The 21,241-nt window shown below is 37.3% G+C and overlaps 2 protein-coding genes across 6 annotated transcripts; one reads left to right on the top strand and one right to left on the bottom strand.

The window, feature by feature from the left end:
- Window positions 1–154: 154 nt before the first annotated feature.
- Window positions 155–3,657, bottom strand: LOC149042755 (uncharacterized). Of its 3 annotated transcripts, XM_089213485.1 has the most exons (5): window positions 2,580–3,657; window positions 1,833–2,023; window positions 1,274–1,396; window positions 870–1,022; window positions 155–282 (listed from the first exon to the last, which is right to left on the bottom strand). In XM_089213485.1, the coding sequence occupies exons 1-5, from the start codon at window positions 2,776–2,778 to the stop codon at window positions 274–276; spliced, it is 675 nt and encodes a 224-aa protein (XP_089069611.1). In that variant the 5' UTR covers window positions 2,779–3,657; the 3' UTR covers window positions 155–273. The 3 variants fall into 3 exon arrangements, with proteins under 3 accessions (XP_089069611.1, XP_089069610.1, XP_089069612.1); XM_089213484.1 differs by lacking the exon at window positions 155–282 and having other exon boundaries at window positions 816–1,022; XM_089213486.1 differs by lacking the exon at window positions 155–282 and having other exon boundaries at window positions 859–1,022; window positions 1,330–1,396.
- Window positions 3,658–6,374: 2,717 nt separating this feature from the next.
- On the top strand, window positions 6,375–21,241 carry LOC113676044 (uncharacterized). 3 transcript variants are annotated; one of them, XM_089213740.1, is made up of 10 exons: window positions 6,375–6,785; window positions 10,167–10,263; window positions 10,411–10,445; window positions 13,045–13,228; window positions 13,669–13,752; window positions 14,245–14,400; window positions 14,952–15,684; window positions 16,297–16,715; window positions 19,347–19,535; window positions 20,369–21,241. In XM_089213740.1, exons 4-10 carry the CDS (start codon window positions 13,067–13,069, stop codon window positions 20,498–20,500), a joined length of 1,875 nt encoding a protein of 624 aa, XP_089069866.1. In that variant the 5' UTR covers window positions 6,375–6,785; window positions 10,167–10,263; window positions 10,411–10,445; window positions 13,045–13,066; the 3' UTR covers window positions 20,501–21,241. The 3 variants fall into 3 exon arrangements, with proteins under 3 accessions (XP_089069866.1, XP_089069868.1, XP_089069867.1); XM_089213741.1 differs by lacking the exon at window positions 10,167–10,263 and having other exon boundaries at window positions 6,653–6,785; XM_089213742.1 differs by lacking the exons at window positions 10,167–10,263; window positions 10,411–10,445 and having other exon boundaries at window positions 6,630–6,785.

Below are 21,241 nucleotides of genomic sequence, written 5' to 3'. Positions count from 1 at the left end.
CATGGCCAGTGATGTCTTTGCCAGTCAGGACAAGTGCAGGAAGGCATGTTGCTGCAATCACCAAAGTGCACATGGTATGAAATCCTATTGTCACTTTGGCTTTTAACAAGGAACTGGCCATCTCCTTCTTGAGAGATGTCTTCCTTTGTTATTGATTGTGCATGTGTAAGGCGTTGACAGCAGTGGGTAATAAACTGTCTTGGTCGATTGTGTAACCACCTTGGAAGATGTGAATTGTACTGACGATAAGCACTTGAGTTACGCATGTTATTTTCAGCATACCTAGGGAAGGAAATTATAATCCAGGTGATGTTATCAACAGAAGGTATGACTTGGTATTTTATTACTGACTAGTTCATACCACACAAGGAATGTGGCACTCATCTGATAAAATAGCCAAATGGGAAGTTATGTTGATTTTATATTTATATATGCAAATTATACCAACATTACTATCGGCAGTCCTCTGGTAGGGCTTTTCAGTAATAGTTACAGAATGTTATAATTACAGAGTACTGAACACTGTATTTTTTAAGAAAATCCATTTAAAAAGTCCATGACAGCATTCCATTAAAACAGTGCCAGTGGAAATCCCTCTCCGATAAAATTGTGATATTATAGTCTTGACATTGAGTTTGAGGAATGAGTGCCAGTGTAGCTAAAAGAAGCTCTACATGTAGTACATTTTATTGGTCTTTTGTTGTGATGTATAATCTTTATTCATTCTTTATATATATTCGACATGACAGTGGAAGCAGCACAGTCTGCAGTAGACTGATGATCTGTGTGAAGTTAAGTCACCTTAAATTCCCCACCAAACTTCAGTTTCCTGATTCCAAAAAAAATTTAATTGATGGCCAAGTACTTACCCTCCCCATGGGGTGAAATAAGTGATCCGTAGGTTTAGGAAGTAATATGTAAATACGCTCCTCTGTAGCTATTGTTTGCTTCTTTTCTGACTCTAGGGATGTTCTCAGAAATTTTGACATTGTCTCCCTTCTACTCTTTGTGTTCTCTGAAATCTAACGATACAATGTTTTAATTAAAATAATATTTGAAAAATTGGTTTCTAAAATATTCACTCTGTTTCCATTACAGGTAAATTTGTTTCAATTCTGCACAACGAAATGTCCAGGTTGTCTTATCATATATCCACTTCACCTACATGTAACACAAGGCCCATTAGGATTAAGCACCCTTTATTAGGCTAGTGATCATTCATGTTAATGGTAGTGCCCCCTGAACCCTTATTCAATAATTAAAATAAACTGACCTTATTTTCAGGATACTTGATTATTTTCCTTAGGTGGATCTTTGCTGGACACTCACATTTCTTCGTATCCTGTACTATAAAGCGCTGTTTGGTGTTGTTATAGCAGTGATCAGCATTCTCCTTCTGAAACCAAATAGATTTATTGGATTGTTAGATAGAGCAGTCATATGGGAATAGTCAAGTTATCAATAAACTTAGAAGTAATGAAAAGTATCCTTTAAAATAGTACTTGATTCCTACCTTGTAAACTGCAGTCACAGTGGTCCTTTTTTGCGACTTTGCTTATTTTAACAAATAAAATGTGATATGTCCTTTTACTTGCAAGTGGTTAAAAAGAAAACATTATTGCCTGCTATTAGCCCTGAGGGAGAGGTGAGTGCTCACCAACTTGCTTAGAAAAATCAGTTGGGACTTACCACCTTGTTAGCTTAAGAGCAAATAGGTGAAGGTAAATCAATAACTATGTAATGCCCTACATATGATATCCTCTTTGGGAGTCCTTAAGTAATAATATCATCTTGTTTACATTCTTATTTAGTTAATTATTATGCATGCTTACATCTTTTTGTAGTCTCTTTTGAGCCTCCTTCCTTTTGAGTGCCTTATTTCTGTCTGGCCCATTTTGGCATTCTAAAACTTTGACCCCCACAATTTGGAATGGGATGCCATCAAAACTTAGTCTGCATCCTGTCATCTCCTGTGAGTCAGCCCATTGTATACGGTGGTTCTTAGCATTTTTATCTGCATTTTCTTTTATGTGAGAAGAGGAACCAAGCTAAGTTAGCAATACGATACATGTACACAAACACATATGTACATATGTACACATGGGTGCTTAAAATGGAGGGCCTGAAAATCTAGCCTGCCCCACCCAGATGTAGCCCAAGGACTGGTGTAATGGATGGGGATGCTGGCAGCTGTGTGTCAATAGCACTGAGTAGGGTTTTGACACTTTAAGCTTGATCTTAATTAATTAAGCATTTCTTGCCAACTCTTGCTGCAGGCTCACAGTAAATTGACACTTGAAGCTAAGTTGAATTTTAATTACATGTTAATTTTGAAAGTCTAACTGACCAGGGTAAACCGAAGAATAATGATGTGTACATGTATTCTTAAGATATTAATAATTATTGGAAAAAAGTTAAATCCCTTTTTTTATTTTGATTTATCTATATTTCATGTTAATAACACGATCTCACACGCCCCTGGCTTTAAATACCTATAGTGTCTAAATAAAGTTATACTTCACTTTACTTTACTGTCAGTATGGTTTATTTTGTAAATCTTTACATGTGAGCTTACTTACCCAGCCTACTGCAATTTGAAAATCCTCCTGTTTGTTTAAATACAGTGAAGCGTGTCGTCGTAGCTATCTCGTACTGTTTTATGAGTTCGTCAGCGCTGCTTTCATCGTTAACATACCCGGAATAAGGGTCAAACTGTACGGTCCATCTTGAAGCCCAAGGTGTACTGTTATCAGCCATGTTTGTTCTTCTACCAAACATTTAGATTTCCCGCCAATATTTACCCGCGAGCCGCAAAACATAAATGCATGAGTGTTAAATATTAACTGGACCACCCCTTGGCAAATATATTTATTAGTAGCAAATAAGATGTTGAACAAAAACCAAGAGATCATGGTCAAATAAAACGTAAAGATAATTTATTACAAACAGAAAAGAACTGTATGTTTGTTCCAATCGAAAGATTTTACAGTGCAAAGTTATGCAAATGATCTTTGACCTGAATCTGCTTTTGGTCGATGATAGCGAGGTCAGAGGATAACATCGACCGAAACTATTAGGCCGGTCATATTTAAGTGTCGATCCTCCTTTTAACACCTTTATAACAGGCTAGATTTTTTCTTAAATATGTGATCTAGACAGAAATTAGTTTGTACAAGTTATGGGAAGAATACTTTCGCAATAAAATATTGAAGAATACGACGCTTTATCGTCAGTCACACAGGTCACGGTCTCTTGATTCGCCGGAAACGAGCAAAAAATAGAAGACTCTCGCTACGATTCCGCTGACGTGTCATGGGCTCATCTGGTTTGGGACGATGATATGTATTGCCCTCGGGGTGTTGTCAATTAATCAGATCGACCGAAACCAGGTCGACAACTTACGAACCAGCCAAACATTTCGTTAACAGCGCCATCGATCAAAATGTCATTACACTCCAACAAAAGACCCGCTTTTCTGTTCAAATCTGCCAGAAACTGGCTCAAACGCACTTCCTATTCCATGAGTACACTGTAAAATACGCTTTAACAAGAATAAGCGGAAGTCACATTGTAAACTGCAGATACTCATACAAGATGCCGCTGATATGTCGTGGGCTCATCTGGTTTAGGACGATGTTATATAGTGCTTTCCCTGTGAGCAGGGTAACTGGGATACCTGGATGGTACTGGATCCGTGGAATCAAGTGTAGTGATACTACGCGTGTCGGACTAGTATACTGAAATAGTGAGCTCAAGTCTGGCCAAGGGCATACACCTGTCTCAAAACATAGGCATGCTATGCATGCAAGATATATTTTTTCTAGGGTGGGTGGATTACTTGAAACATTGTAAGTGGTCTACATTCTTACCAAAGGAAAGAAGATTATTAACGCGGGAAAGAATGAAAATGTCGAATTACCTCACACACAGGTATTTTGTGGTAGATTATGTGTGTTGTGCGAATAAATGTAACCAAAAATAAACTGTATTTGTGCCACGGATACCTGTTAGTACAAAATGTAGACAGCAGACTGCAGACCGGCTACAAAATATAGACTGCAGAGTGGGTAAAAAAATGCAGACTGAGAATCTGAAGAGTTTTTACGTCTGGTATATAATAACATGTCATCTTACAGCTTACCGAGCGTCACGCAATCGCTTTTCCGCGATCAGCCTTCACGATTATTTGCACTATTGTAGAAAATTCCTGGCCCATTTCTTGATGAAAATCGATTGTAATATAATTTCACGCCTTCAACATAGTCTTCTTACTTTGCGCGCGAGTTGGTTGGTGTGATGTCTGTACAGATTTTACCAATGTAATAAAAGTAGATGACGTGAATAATAGTGATGGTAAAGCAAGCTTAAAACGGCAACAATCGCCAGAAACTACAACGGATACACAGGGTATGAGTAAGTTTTATTGATTTTTCGAGAAAAATCTTCATATTTCGAAACATTTATCGTTGTAAATCGACCATATTTCGTTCCCTATACTATTCCTTATAACGTGTTCAAATTTTCAACGGTTCCTAGAATAACTTACTCTGAGTCACACAACGCGTGACGCGTTCGTGAATTAATCGTTGGCTCTCTCTCGAAACGTGACCTTGGGTCACCTGTGACAAGACAATTGCGTAAACAATACTTGACATAATAACATTATACACAAAAAACACGGGATTTTGGATCACGTATTTATTAAAAAAGAATATCCATACAACTACAATGAATACAAACATAAGATTCACCTTTCTGATCGTGAAATAATTACCATTCGCACTGTTATCGCAGCTACGTTCTCTGGCATCAAGTGAATCCAACATGTCGTCTTTCTTCACCAGCAGTTTGCATCCATTTGAATTTTGTTCCTCAGTCTCACGGTAGTAGTGTTGTTCAATAGATTGCATGGAGTATATGCAGTTTGGTTTCAGATTTCCGATTTTGCTTTTTACAACGAGTTTACGTTTTCAACTAAGACATTGGCATACTTGGCATACAAGACATACAAGGCATTCAATGCTTTCATGGCTTTCAAGCGTTCGCGATTCTGTCCGATCCAAAATTACCGCTCAATAACATCTTTTTGTGTGGATTGGCCGCGAACAATACGAATTGCGTATGCGTCTATAAGTATTTTGAGCCTTTGCCCCATAATGCTCCAGATGATCGTAATCCAATTACGTTGAAATACAAAACGACTGACAAAATAGTTTTATGGGCAAAAATCTCGTGTTCGTCATGTGACCCGGCCCTGTCCGTGCATGACAACGTCAATCATCATCAAGATAGCACGCGTGATCAGCATGTGAACACCTCATTGGATCACAGTTAGTTGTCATGGTGTTGAGGGCCCAATGACCTCTGGGTACTATTGCGCAATTTTTCCATTTTGTGGCGGAGGAAAAAAAAAAAAAAAAAAAAAAAAGACGACAAAAAAACAAAGGCATTTTATGACTGGGCTACCACAGGTATCCCAGTAATTACGAGGGCACGCTCTCAGGTTATGCGTGGAAATAAAAGAGGTTTCCGGGGAATACAACTGGTGACGTCCGTTTGGAGAAGCTAGTGCACCCGTTGCCACCCACTTACTGACTTAAAGTGTATGCTCTGCCAGTCATCTTAACTTCTTATAAGAGGGTCTCAATGGGGTCGTAAGCCGTAAAGGCCATCGCCATGTTGGGAACCTCATGTAAGCATGCTGTTGTTTTAATAATAAAGCTAGCGCTGTAGTCAAGCACAATAGGCGGCACAAACAACTAACCTAAACATAAGCATAATTCTTGTCGTTAAACCCGTTTCTTCATTACGGCTAAGGAAATTTTGAACCTACTCATTTAGTGCTGTAAAGGGGCCACTTTTATTTTTTATGACACTTAAAAAAATCAATACCTAAATTTATTTTCAAGTTTTATTCTCAACTTCTCAGTTTTAAAATATTTCACCAATTTTAATTATGCTTTGAGTTTAAGTTATAAACATCAAGACATCCAGGGTTTCAGAACGTATGAACATTTTATTTCTCAGTTGAGGCCTAATTTCCATGTAAAGGATAAATGGAAACACATGGCAGGACAAAGAGAAAAACATGATAATATTACAAACCTTTCATGAAGATCTCAATCATTTCTCAAGTCATTAATCGATGTGAAAAATGTAGCTAAATTTACATCAGACAAAAATTTGATTAATTTGATAAAATACAAAAGCTGACAAACTGAGGTGATGAAACCAACCATTATCCAATTAGATGTCTAAAAAAACGGACATGGCTCAAACACGCCTGTCAATTAACTGTTAGTGAAGAAAACAACCAAAATAAAATGACAGGTGTATTTCCTTGTGGTAAATAATTCTTATTACGGAGAGAGCTTAAACAGTTTTACCGAAGGAAATTTCGCTCTAGTCTTACAGAAATTACGCGTCAAAAACCTGTTTCGTGGAATTAAGAAGTGGTTTCGAATTACGTTTTTAACGCTGGATAACTGACCGTTCACAGCGTCTGTTTGAGAATAAGTCGGTGCTTCGAATACATCACCTTGTAAGCCAAAACGACTTTTGTCCTCCGATAACGAGGCTTTAATTAGGCGACCAAACAGTGTGCTTCAAGCCGAGGCTCTTTAGAAATCAGGGAAGAATTGTATACAGACTTGATCAAAACCTCGTTACCAAGCTTAAGTACAGTTGTTATTTTGGTTTTGCATCCTTGACAACTGAAAATCCTTATATACGAATCCATTTTTAAGATATTAAAAGGCCTCCTCAAGGAATCTCCAGGGCGAAAGGTAAGATTAACAAATAAATCATAACTGAGGGAAAACTTTTTTTCTCGAGCTTAACCTTCAATATCAAATGCTTATTTATTCGGAAACGATTCTGCATAGATCGCTTTATGTTGACACACATTCGCTGAAATCCCTCCCATGTTTCAATGGTAAAGGCTCTCAAATGATTGTATTGAGAGAAAATTTAGCTAAGGTGATGCATGTTATAGATGCTATTCTAAGACGTGCTAAGTTTTCTCTAACATCAATTTTTAATCTTTACGAGAATCGAAAGATTAATTCAAGAAAGTGAAATGTCCGATCCACCCAGATGAAAACCTACACCATGGATTTAGAATTAACCGATCGAAATTAATTCCTCCGTAAAGGAAAAAAGTGTTTAGGCGAGAGTCAAAGCCAGGAACCATCTTCAAAAGGGGTTTTATAAACTTGTGTTTTAGCGTTGGTGAAGTTAAGACCATCTGCTTTGTCAGCTTTTGCCGTTAAAGGGCTGATTACTTTCTTCGACACAGCGGGTAGTCCCAACTTTTATTTTTACCGAAACAAAATATTACTCACTTTCCCACGAAATGTTGCACTAATCGAAATCGCTTTAAGAAATTATCATGTCCGCCTTACTTTCTGCTTCAAGCATTATTTATTTTCTTTGGTTAATTAATTCAATTCGTTTGTTAGGGCTAGGGAATATTAATTCTTACAAAATTTCAGTTAAGAGACCAACTTTCAATAAATGTTTATTTTGAAGGAACGAGCCAACCATTCCTAAAGAAAAAGTAAGGGAAAAAAGAGTTTTCTACGGTTTTGATGATGTAGCAATCATTCTGGAAAATTTAGGGTGATCGTAAATGTTTTGCAACAATTACTTATTCCTGAACATTCGAAAACCGGAATTATACTTCATCCTTAATTAACGGCGATAGAAATACGCTAAGCACCTCTTTCTTGAATTATTGTTTCTAAAAAATAAAACACTTTGAAATTACTCCTCTCACTTTTTTTGAATATATTTTGTTTGCTTCTGTACCTTCGTTACCAAAGCAACCAGCTGGTGAACAAATATTTGCAGAATAGTAGCGGCTGCGAATATTATCAACTTAACAACTGAATGTTCCAAACACGGTTTAAAGCTTCAAAGTTACAGGACCAGACATGCTTCAAGTTAACAAAATTACCAGTAAAACTGGCGAAAAACGGGTCAAACTCATTTTATCGAGACGTTAAATCCACGCCTTTCCAAATTATTAGCATGTTATTTTTTAAATTATCAAAACGGCAAAGGAAAATTGGAATTATTAATTGTGAAATGTTTCCTTTTTATTTTCGTTGGTGTGTCAAATTTGTTTAATTGCTAACACAAGACAATTCTAATGATTAAATACTGTTTCATATAACCTGAATGAAGTTGTGTCGTTTCGAACAAAAAGTACTTCTCTTAACGCCATCTTCTTTACTTTGGAGTCTAATGTACTGAGCTGAGAGGAATTTTGCTGACTCTGTATAAGCATATAAAGTTGCGCATTGCCCAATCTTTTTCAGCGCAAACTTGTAGATCCGATTCTTTTCTTACCTTTCAACCATTGTAATTTATTTACTGAGATAGATTGTGCAAATTTGTTTTGAATTCAAATGACGGAATTAAAGAATTCACATGGAAATTTTTAAAATATATCTATAACCATCATGATTGGCGATGTTTATTCTAAGCCACCCTTTTTCTTATTGGTATATCCTTGTTTCCTACATGTTTTTTCTTCTCTAATCAGCCATTTTTGTTTTTTAAGTTACTTTGCATGAAAAGAAAAGTCTTTGCGGAACTGGAGCCGGTTCAAATTAAAATGTGTTACATGTACCTCCCCTTGTGACCACGAGCTTTATAATACTATGTGTTTCCCAAAAAATATATTTCAAAGGTGCTTCCTTGTCCCAAAAAGCATCCATCTCTTATATTGGGAACGATCGATTGCATCTAGAATTAAGAATGTAAATCAGTTCACCAGAAACTCTTTATTCCTCACCAGAAACTGTGCTGAAGATGATTGAAATTAACAGCTTTGCTGCACGTTGCAAAAAAAAAAAAAACCATCGTGTATTCAGAGATGTCGTAGTCATCAGTTTTTTTTTTGTTTTTTTTTTTACAGATTTCAGGTAACAGTCAGATTTTTTTCACATCGAGCCCTACTATCCCATGAAGCTAATATTGCTCATTTTTTATGATAATCATGGTAGTTTTTAGTTCTGATAACTGAGAAATCAAGTAAGGTTTTACGTTATCATATTTGATTGTCCTTGACTAGTAGTCCTAAGAGAGAATATTCCTCTACGTATGCTTCAGTTCCAAAGCGAACCAGCTGCACCCTAACAAAGTGTCTTTCTCATTCACCCGATCATGTTTCCAAATGGAAAGTCGCTGCTGACGACAAAGCACGTAATTAAAAAAAAACTAAAAAAAATTTAAAAAACTCAGTTATGAAAGTCTAGACGATACAAAAAAAAAACATTGTTGCTTTTTCGCATAAAGTAATGACTAAATTCGATTCTCTTTAAATAGATTAAGATATGTAGTGAATACAATCAGATTCGAACTAATACATTAGGTTGCCGTGAAATAAATGCGGCTATTTCCCGCGAATATTGAACCGGAACTTGACTGAGCGTAGGAGGTATTGAATTTTTTAAGAGCAACTTTTATTAAAATATTGATGATATATGAAAATTGAGGAATACATTTCTGAATTTTAAGAAAGAAAAGAAGTCAAGTTAATCCGCTTTTAAGTGCAGTTAGGACTTTTGAATTGCTGCTCATTTAGTAATTGAATATAAAAATTGCGGTTTCCATCCCACAGTGTTACTTGGTTACGATGCAAATCATACAGCAAAACTCGATCACGAAGAGAACACACGGCAAACACCATTCCAGGTTATGTACCAACATAAAAGCCATCTTCGTTCGCCAAAACATCGAGGTTCATCGCGATTCCAAACAAAATTATTCATTGAAAGTTTGAGTTTAAAAAAAACTCATTTTGCAGCAACAGCTTTTGTTAAATGTCGGAACCTAAATGGCTTGCTTCGATCTGAATCCTATCTTTACTAAATATAATTAATATAATTTTAACGTCCTGCCACTCTTATATACAACTAAGACAACTGGACATTGTTACGAATATTTAGTCCCTTTTTTACCGTATTTAAATCGTCTTCTCTGAACAACAATTCGTGGTCTACATGATATTATTTACACATGGAGATTGTTATTACAACCCGTATTTTTAAAAATAGGTTGTTTAATGAGTATGAAAAACTGCATTGAAAGATGGCTTCAGGGTTTTCCATTTGATACCGAGGGAATTAGAGAAACATTTCCATTTATTCCTTGAATAGCCAGCTGAGAATTGTGAAGTTTCAAAAGACGTTGCCGAGGACACGTGCATTAGTTGTTTTCACCCTGATCTGTCAAAAGTGCAGGTGGTCAAATAAGGTATGATTCATGTTAGCTTTGGTATAAGTACGAGCTGTAAAAAAATACTGACGGTTTATTGACTCGCCCGGAGCGCGTTTCTAATCGACATGCACAGTAACCACACGAAACTCGCTTAAATCTGACAAAACTACCTTTCTCTTGTAGCTACCGAGGGAAATCAACGGATTTTAAAAGGCAAGGTACGTTTGCCCCATCGTTTATGTGCTGTCAGTCCAAAGATTAATTTCTTCCTTTCCAGTCATAGAATATTTTCATGAAGAGCAATTTCGCAAAGGATTTCTTCGTTACTTTAGTCATTAGCTTAAAACCAGATATGCTAAGAATACAAAAGGTAGGTAAATTCAGCACCTTTGGTAGTAAATCAACGACAGAAAGAACCGCACAATGACAATTGTGGAGAGGAAGGAGAGTCTAATATTGAATTAGAAAAGACGACCGAGTTCATGCGCAATGCAAATAAACATGCTTTCCGCTGGGGGAAAAAACAGTTAAGTGAGCTGATAAATTCACCATCTCCGTTAAGTTAGCACGGACATCAGTATCAATTGCAAAAAAACATTTGCGATTTTCAAGTTTTTGAAAATCCCTTTCAGTTCATACATCATAATCGAACCGCGTAATATTCCAAAAGGCCAAAGTTGTTGAAGCCTATTTGTTTTACAGCTTGCAAAGTGGGTTCAATTTAAAGAGACTGGCATTGCGGCATCAAGGTTGTCTTCAGTTCCAAATATACGGCAATTTTTCAGCTGTCACTGTTTGAATTAGTTCGAAAGACGATTAGATCTTCAGTGACACCGATCCAAATTATTAAACGAATGTTTGATGAAAGAAGAAAAATTTTAACCCACCAAAGAACAAAAAACTAAGAAAGCGTTTAATTTCATGAAATGCTCAGCGAGAAGGAACTTCTCAGTTCCCAAATACAATTACCCACTTCTTTTTTAACCATGGCAATAACCCTGACCAACAAATTGAATCAGCTCAGAATTTTCGTCGTTTTGACAAAGAGATAGATTTGTATTGGACTAATGCTTTAGAGACAAGTAGATCTTCTGAATTACAGAGAATTACTATTTCTTCAAAAACACTCAATTGACTGCATTTTCGACAGACCTTTTTCGAATTAAGCCATGATCAAATCATTTTCGTGCAGTTGGCGTCCAATCACATTTAATTCTAGTGCTACATATTTTACCGATTCCGTTAGAATTTTTTCCTCTCCAGTACAGTTATTCTTTTAAGCGGACAATGTACTATTGCTTGTGGTTTGAGATGCAGATCATCTCTTGAATCGATTTCCTCGCGATTTACCCGGTTCTATTCAAGTAGCCCTGTTCATTCAAGTAGCACTGTAATTTCCGATTAAAGGCATCAGTCTTCTGGCCAAATGCAAATCATTCTTCTGTAATTATTTATCAGCAAGGTCTTGAAAACTTCCGGCCTTTATCGCGGTGACGGTAAGCTTAGAATTAAGACTCGTTAAGGGGTTCACTTTCATAACTCCAGCCATGCCAGCTTTTCACTCTAACGAGGTTTTGGAAAACGTAAACCAAAGGCTTGTTTTTTTCCTCTTCGGTCGGTGGAACTATACCATGCAAGTCATCAGGTTATATTAACATGGACATCGTTGCTTTCTAAACGATTCTCTTGTGTAGGCATTTACTTTTCGGCAGCTAGGTATATGACGAGTTGACGCATAATTAAAACCATTCAAATGATGAACTACATAAAGAATTATGACAGCATCAAAATAGGCTCTCTTTATCTACCAACCTTGTGAAGTCTATGTTGTCAACTGATATTTCAGCAGGAATTGTCGCCAATTTGAAAAAAAAACCAAAAACAAAAGCAAAAATAAAAAATTCAGACATTAGTTTGACAGGGTCCGTGTGTAGGGAGGTGCCACGAGCCCCTTTTGAACCTTGTCAATATTTTCCATCCTTGGCTGCCTCAGTTCCTCTTTGGCATTGATTACTTTGTTTTCTTAACATAATGATTTAATTTTTAGTGGGTTTTATAAACTGAAAGTAATTTTTGACTTTGCTCCTTTGAAACACATATGTAAATTACTCGACATGTCATAGTGAGCTTGACATATCGTAAAATTGCAGGATTGAACTCCTCAATCGCTTTCCTTGGGAAAATATCATTCGAATATTGAAAATTTCCAGATAACCATATTCAAAATAAACTTGCAGCCGATCGATTTACGACCGAGCTGTGAGAGTCAAGGAAAAAATTCGGTGTTGAGCTTCTACAAAGAAGTTTAAGATAAATGGATAACAGAAATCTTTTGCAATCATTCCTACCTGTGAGTCAAAGAGATATATCGAGCATTTGCAGAGACGGCAAATGGTGTGGTGCGTTCTTTTTCAATAAAAAATCATTTCTTAAGGCAGGAAACAAATGTTTTGTAACTAGCCAAGTAGAACGCTTATCTCTATCCACTTTTGCCAATAGGCACAGACACAAAATGGCGTGGAATAATCAATCTAGAGAGTAAACAGCATCATAAGCAGCCACTTTACAATATATCTATGCTGATGTTTTTTTTTTTTTTTTTGGTTCCACCGTTGGACCGATATTGAATTGAATTGCGTGACGCCTGTCGTGGGTGGAAGAGGGAAGTGGCAATGATTTGTTTGCGATAGAAAATTTTAACGATTTTAACGTTATATTCCAATTTGAGTAACCAGTGAATGGACGTTGAAAACTTAGGGATTTACTGACGCTCGAATGATTGAGCACTGACAGATTGATTCAACGCGTCCCCTTTAGATTAAGGAAACAAGAAATAACCATGTGCAGTAAGAAAGTTGCCGGAGTGGCCCTGCTCATAACAGGGCTCGTCTTGGTAATAATTGGTGTAATCATTGGACTCCTACTACCGAATGCAGCTCAGAAGAAAATTGAAGAATCAGTTTGTGTGAACGGCAAGGACAGCCCAGGATATGAAAGATGGGTGAGTGTTTAGTGTATTTTACTGATGATAATCTCAAAGCGCTAATCCTGAGAGCGGGGTGCATTCCAGAGTTTGGCCTACATTCCGTATAGTCAGGGTAGTCAAACTTTTATCTAGGGAATCTTGATTCGTTCTAAAGCAAAGAAATGTCGGTCCTATTTACGAAGTGCAAGAAAACCTCACCCACGGTGAAAAACAGATTTGGAAATTATATTCGAATATGTCAATTTCAACCGTCCAATTCCAGTCCAATGAGGTGGCGAAAGAAGCAATGCCTCGAGCCATGACTTTTATCAAAATGTGTTTAATGCGTTACTCTTTGTTATAAGATTTGCCATTTTCTTGGTTTGAACAAAAAGCGAGAAGAGATCTAGATATTTCATAATTTTTCGACCTCCCAGTTAAGCTATTCAACGGTAAACACTATGTTTTATCTCCAGGAGGGCCCCAGTCATTACACAACAAGAGTCTACTACTGGAATATCACCAACAAAGATGGATTTCTACGAGGAGAAAAACCACAGGTACAATTAAACGAAAATGACCGTGTGATTTAAAACATATTTTGCTACTCCTCGTGAATTCAGGAGAACCAGTTATTTTATCCCGTGGTCCCATTGTTATCACGTATGTCGTGTGAGAGTATGGACATGCCTTCCTGATGCTCATCAGTTTGAGATAAATAAAGATTTGGATAATCTGGTAGAACATAACTTTGCTTCACAAGGACAGCACAATCTAAGGGAAGTTTTCATCTGACCGACCTGATTGCAACATTGCTTTTTTTAACAATCATGGTGGACATTGGTCTCATGACAAAGGAATTATTTCACATAACCGTTTTCTTTTGAAATTTAGGCTTGCCCAGATCTTCACCCAATCCAACTACGAACCTTATAAATAGCTCAGTAATTAAGTAAGAGAGGCTTGTACCTTTCCATCCGTAGCTTTCTATTAATATTACCAAGTTAGAATTTTTAAGAGTCACTTTGCCCAGTATTTTGTCTTCAATTTAGCTTCGTCAAGCAGGTCCGTATGTCTACAGTATAACATCAAAGCAAATTGACGTGAAGTTCGAAGGTGCAAAAGTTACAAGCAAATCGTTCGAGAAGGCTGAATTCAACAAGACACGTACCAGAGAAGAATGTCCAACATGTGGCAAAGACGATGAGGTTCGTTCTAATTTAAGAGTAATCTCAACGGATAGGAGAAGCGGTGTTGTTGTAAAATGAATACAAGAACCAATTCCAAAAAGAAACGGTTTCAAACCCAAACCTTAACATTACCCTTTGTTGACCATCTTAAGAAATAAAACAACTCGACAGGACTATTAACTCACTAGACAAGCTTGATTTCTCTCTGAACGTTCCTCATAAAGGCAACTAATGTATTTGAATCACCAGAAACTATTTACTAACACGGCATCAAAGTGTCCGTAATCATGGAAAATTTAAAACCAGGGAAAAATAAAGACCATTTCTACTAGAAAAATACTACCTTTACTCCTACTGTTGGTTGCAAAAGAGATTACGATTATGAAAATGATGATAACGATAATAATAGTAATAGTAATAATAATAATAATAATAATTACAGTGATCGTAGGTGGAATGACAAAATAGCAAGATAGTGTTTATGATAATAGTAATTATGATAATAATGATATAGATAATATAAAGATAATAATATTTCCAATCGCCTTTGTTCAAATTTTTTTTTTCAGCTAACAATATTGAATGCAGGTTACCTCGCCAAAGGAAAGGACCTGAGCCAGGTTCTTATACCCCTCGTGATGAACGTATTGTTCGTCGGACTTCAGAAAAGTCTGAATGATAGCGATATTCTCCTCCAAATGGGACTAATCGACAATCAGCTAAACTTAACATACCCATCGAACCCTGCTTTTGGCTCCTGGATCAATTCCTCTCTATATTCTGCGTCTCTACGAAAAAACTTCACTGTGGTAGAGATGAACGGCTTATACGGTGCATTACGGAACGTATCGAAATTCGGACCATTTACAGACACACCACTGCTAAAAAAATGCCTAAACGGCAGTTTGTTCAGTGTACAGTGCGGTCTTGCGTTAAACTTGAAATTCCTCCCCAAGCAACCTCGAGCTGCAGTATTAATACAACAATTATTGTGTCCAGATCGGAATTCAACCTGCTTCAACACCTCAAAGAGTGACACATATCAAGCCCTCGGCGCGTTCATCGATGAACTTTCTAAATATGTCCTTTTTTTTCTGGAGAAAAACAACTTTGGGGCGACGACCACTCGAAATCAGAATGACTTGACAATTGGGTATGTACTACGGTTACCAGGAGACCCAACCGGAATATCTATCCCAGGGATAGTAACCTCACATGCCGATGAAACCGAAGCCACGAAGGTGGCAACAAGCTCTACATTCCACACCTGTGAATCCACGAGAGATAGATTTGCTTTTGCAGGTAAAGTTTGGGAACAGCTTTCTTGCTCAAATATCTTCACGGCATCTTCAAGAGGTTGAATTCAACATCGTTGAATTCAAAATCGTAAGTGAGGAGGAAGGTTTTAAGCTGAATAGGGAAAAATATGTCTTATTTACGCTAGCCTCTCTTTAAGATTTCCAAATTTGTTGGTCAAATTCGAGTTATGTAAAACACTGATTCAAGGAGCTTGAAACCAAGCCTAAAAGTAGGTTAGCGAGCTGTGAAGGGGGCTTTCTGCGATAAAAGAAAGGTAAGTTACAACAAAAAAATTTCTATGTACACAAAGCAGAAATTATCTTATTTCTATAGGCGTCTTTCCGGATTCAAAGCTTTAGTGGGAATAAGTATTTTGGCCAAAGATAAAACCTTCTCCAATCGAAGGAGCTTCGCCATTTAAAGAGTTGGAGAGCTATGGCGACCTCAAACATTACATGACCCGATCAAATATGTCTCAGGTTAATCAGAAGGTTTACTGTTTATTTTTTATGCCCGAGTGATTCAAAATAAGCCCAGGCCACTTGAATTGGACTTTTCAGGGATGTATGACTTGCTTGAGTGGAATAATCGCTCTTACTTTCTTTTGTTTCTTAGCGGTAGGAGGTGAAAGTACAGTTAGTGCCAATCTATATCCAAACGCCTCTAATGGACAGCTCAAGGTTCGTGGCTACTACACACAATTTCCTGGAAAGAAAAGTTTAAAAGCTTGTTCAACCAAGTACGCTCCAACCGAAAACAGCTATGAGATTTTCATTTCTCATTTCCGTTTCCACGTTCCCGTCAAATACAAAGAGGACGTCGAAATACACGAAATTCCAATGCACAAATACTTATTGGATGAGGCTGCAGTTGAGGTAAATAACGTGACCGTGTTCACCAAAGGTGTTTTTGATGTGAGCCGGGTTTTGGGAGGTCCTATCTACGCCAGCCTACCGGCATTTCTTTATGGAGAAGAGTCTCTTCACAAGGATCTGGGGCTTGATAAACCTACTGCAGACAAGCACGAGTCCCTGGTAAGTTTATGTAAGGTATCGAGATCATTTTATCAACTGATCGGTAATCGATCGATTAAACTGATTGTTTGGGTAGGAAACGTCCTGATTAGGAGTGCTGTCTATGGCAGAGACAGTAGCTACCTTTTGGATCGTTCAAAGCAGTTATATCGTCGCTCCATTTCCGTCTGTTGAAGTCCTAAATGTAATAACTGTCCTAAATGTAATAAAGTCCTAAATGTAATAACATTTGGTCCTAAATGTAATAAAGTCCTAAATGTAATAACATTTAGTCCTAAATGTAATAAGCCTCTTATGCAATCGTTTAACTCCTGCAGTGCATTGTTGTTATGGCGGACATCCACATTGATATGTTAGTGACAGCTGTTGCTCCAAAAAAACCGCTGACCAGTATACATGTCACATTATGGGCCCGCTGATATCAATCAGCGTCTTTTTACTTGCTAGACATAAGAAATATCAGCAGTCGAAGTATGGTCCTTACAGCGGTTTATTGATCGAGTCGAAGAAAATCATTTCCAGCCCAAAGTGGGCTAGTGCTTGGCTGGAAGCTCAATAGGATGGAATCGATTGGTACGTAACCATTAAGACTTTTTGGAAAAGAAATTTACTACAATTGATGATGAACCAGCATGCTATTGTTGATGTTATCGTTCGTGTTAAAGTCTTTTAGGAAGTGATGCACCATTTTAGAGCAGTTTGAATGATTTCGCTGTGTCACATGTTAATCCAAAAGAAAATTATTATTATCAGTAGCGTTATTGAAATTTTGCACATCAATGTTATTCAGTGTCAATTGATTCTAATGAAGCATTTGAGTTCATTTTTAAGAATGACTATCCTGATTTATTCAATTTTGAACCTGGGGTGTTGCATTTCTAGCCCTCTATGGCTTTACTCCACCTCAGTAATCAGTTCATGTACCATATGACTATAAGTGGAAACTGTTGAGCTTTCTTTTTTCATTCATCTATTTATCTATTCATTTTCTCCCGTCACGGCGGGGAGAAGAGGTGAAGACAAAAAATGAAATATAAACTTGAGATCAACTTTAAAATGTATGTTTTCCTAATATTTCGGTTCGGGAACTGATGAACCCGTCATAAGGGGCTAAAGGAAAAAATGAATGGTTCATTAGACCGCCAACTGACCATCATGTGTTGAAAGGTGTAGCTCAATGGTTCAATTTGACTCTTGCGTGGAAAAAAGGCAACATGTCGAGACCTGTGATCGTGAAATCGGATAACATATCATTGGTCAGTCGATATCTTGCTCTGCAAGTCACATTATCATATAGCTAGCAGCGCACGCGGGCAAGATGAAGTGAATCCTGTGTTCTGATTGGCTACCTGAGCGGGCATGATGGGCCCACCCTCGCCCGTTCGGGATCCCCCGTATTGATCCCACGCAAGAAAACTTACAAAGTTCGTAACTTTTGGACAATGTTTTCATATATACATAGAAAAAATAAACGACCTTCTTGGGTTTATTGTGCTGCAAACACAGTTGGCTTTCACTATCGGCTCTCGAAATAAACAGGCCATTCTTGATTCTTATCAAAGCGAAATCTTTTGCTATACAATGAATCCTTTAATGATTAAGCCAAGAGAATATAAACTCTCTTGTATGGTCAAGATTACTGGATATTAGCCTCGTTCTTTTTCTACTTTTTTATGGACCGTGACTTCGTCTCAGTCCATAAAAACGCAAAAAAAAAAGAACTCGGCCAATATATAGCCATTTTGACCTCACTTTCGGTCAAAACGCGTATGAATATATTTTATGCAAACCCGTACAAATCTGGCAAGGGAAGACAGTACAAAAAATGCCCTTCTGAGCCCAAAATTTGTCTAACGTATAAGTCGGTGGACTTCTTTTTCCTTGTAACTTGGTTCATCAAGTGTTAACTTCAGCACTGAGGACAGAAGTATTTCGTCAAAATCTGTTACACTTAAGAGTCTGAGCTAATGATATAGAGAGAGCTATTAGTCAACGTTCTCGTTGCTTCTGCGTCCGTCAATTTGATGCAAAATGCACATCAGTATTAGAATAAGGTTTTGTAGCCAGTGCTTCTCAACCTACGTCTTTAACAAATAAAAAGCCGCTGATTAATATCAGTGAGCCCGCAATATCCCATAAATATTGGTCAGAAGATTCTTTGGTGCAACAGCTGTCACTTTAACATCTCAATGTTAGCGCAGTTAAACGATTGCATAGGAGGCTTATTACATTTAGGACCGAACGTTATTACATTTAGGGATTTATTACATTTAGGACCAAATGTTATTACATTTAGGACTTTATTACATTTAGGACAGTTATTACATTTAGGACTTCAACACCGTCCGTATTACCTACCTGGTCTTAAGAGTAATATATATATGTTATTTGCCGGCTGGGAGGTCCGTATGGTGAAAAACTGTGACCGAGGTCTTGAAAATGCTGCCCTCGGCCTACGGCCTCGGGCAGTATTTTCAAGACCTCGGTCACAGTTTTTCACCATACGGACCTCCCAGCCGGCAAATAACATATATATCTGTAAAGCGAAGGAATCGATATGAACTAACCTTAGCTAGCTTAATTGATATGGATCTTCACCTCGGTTAACCATAGATATATACTTTGTCCTAGCTGAGTATTGAGCCGATATCTGGGAGCGTTATGCAACTCAAACTTCGTATCCAACTGAATGGAATATTATCAAGTGACTTGTCACCTCCCGGCACAAATGTTACCTTTGTTAACAAATTGATTCCTATGTCGTGGACGGAAATAGAAGCAACCATTGATGCAGACACGGCTAAGGAATACAGCTCACAGGTAAATGAACGGATAGGACTCCTAAAACGATCCACACTTTTGCGTTATGGAGCCCAGTCCAAATGGTGATACTCAATTTCTTGGGCATGGTTTCCCACTCGAACCAATAGATAGGATGTATACACATTGCACCGCCCTCGCCTCTAGATCAGTATGCTGCAACACCTAAAAACAACAATTTTAATGAATCATGAACAATCAAACCATAGAAATATGCATTCCTTGAAAATCTATTTTCATTCTTCCTCTTTTACAAATGAGAAAAAGAAAGGAGAACTCGTCCACATTTTCATCAATGCGATCAAAACTCTGACCTTCGTCATCGTTAACGGGGAGGGGTGCAAATTTATGAGAAAAAAAAAAAGAGAGACGGAGTTAGCGGCGTGGCCGACTATCTCAAATCCTTCATCACAATCTTCACAATCTGTTTTTTTTCCCGGCTTTCCCTAGTTCAACTCGCTTTTATGCTTTTGTAGCAAGCCAACTGGTTTGCATTCTTCGGGTCGAAATTTAATTAATTCATGTCCTTTTTACTCAAGTTATCTACTTCACTTTTGATTTATCTATTTACTTACGATTTTGCTATTCTTTAAATGTATCCATCTAGGAAAGATCAGATTTATATCGAACCTGGATAGAAACATCTCAAAGTTTGCTTGATTTCTCGGTATAAGAAATGCACTGCTAGAAAAGGAGCAATATGAGATGGAATTCCGTACAAGCCTATTTTGTGTTCTTTTGTTTAACGGTGTTATAAACTTTCCTCTATATTTGTGTACCTTACTGCGATGATAATTATACTGGAAGAATTTATCATCTCTCTGTCATTACAGGTGTTTGGAAGCCTTCGAATGTCGTGTGGTTTACTCGTGTCCTTACCTGTGATTGGTGGGATCCTTGTCATTGTTGGAGTGGTCTTAATTCTCATGGCTGTCAAGAAACCCGACTCTGTGACTGTAGCTTGAGCTTTCCGTCTAGGAAGTGTAAATTAATAGTGCGAGAATTTAACATGTAATATTCACACTTGATTGTTCCTTCCAAGCTTAGCTACCATGGATTGCTACCGTTTCCTACACACGTCTTTCAATTTCTGACACTTTTTACGATTCGACTGCCAAAACTACATTTAAACATAAACAATATTTGTAAATATTATTCCATCAAAGATGAATCATTGCTATTGTAAATACCTTGGTCTGCGCCTAAGTTAACATCATCTAAAACAAATTTTATTTCGAAATCACTTATGTTGAATCAATAGCTTAGTTTTAAAAAGGCTAAACGTGCTATATTACAACAAGCAGGAAAGTAGATTTCCCCAATAGTCGCCGAGTCGCCATTTCTTTCGCAGGAATTACTTCACTTCATCTCCCGCTCTCGGTTTTTGATATGGATCACTGCCCGTTATTACATCATTGGACGCGGCGAGGGGAAGTAAAAAGTATAGGTACGAGGTTAAGTTGTTGTGAAGGTTATGATATTGAAAGCTCAATTTTGTTTTCAAAGGTTTTTTCCAAGCTCGTTGCCAGAAAGAAAGTGAGAAACTGAATAGAAAATACGGGTTTATAGCAAGAATGAAAAGAGAAGCTGAATATTTATATAAGAAAATATAGAAAATTTATCCTACTTGTTCAGACACGAAAAACACTTTTGATAAAATGTTACTGATTAAATTAACAATAAAGTGTTTTATTTCCAAACCATGA

The sequence above is a fragment of the Pocillopora damicornis genome, chromosome 7 (assembly GCF_964200805.1).
Source record: "Pocillopora damicornis chromosome 7, jaPocDami1.2, whole genome shotgun sequence".
In the NCBI taxonomy this organism is placed as follows: domain Eukaryota; kingdom Metazoa; phylum Cnidaria; class Anthozoa; order Scleractinia; family Pocilloporidae; genus Pocillopora; species Pocillopora damicornis.
The sequence above is the reverse complement of the archived record's forward strand: the minus strand, read 5'-3'. Positions and strand labels throughout refer to the sequence as shown.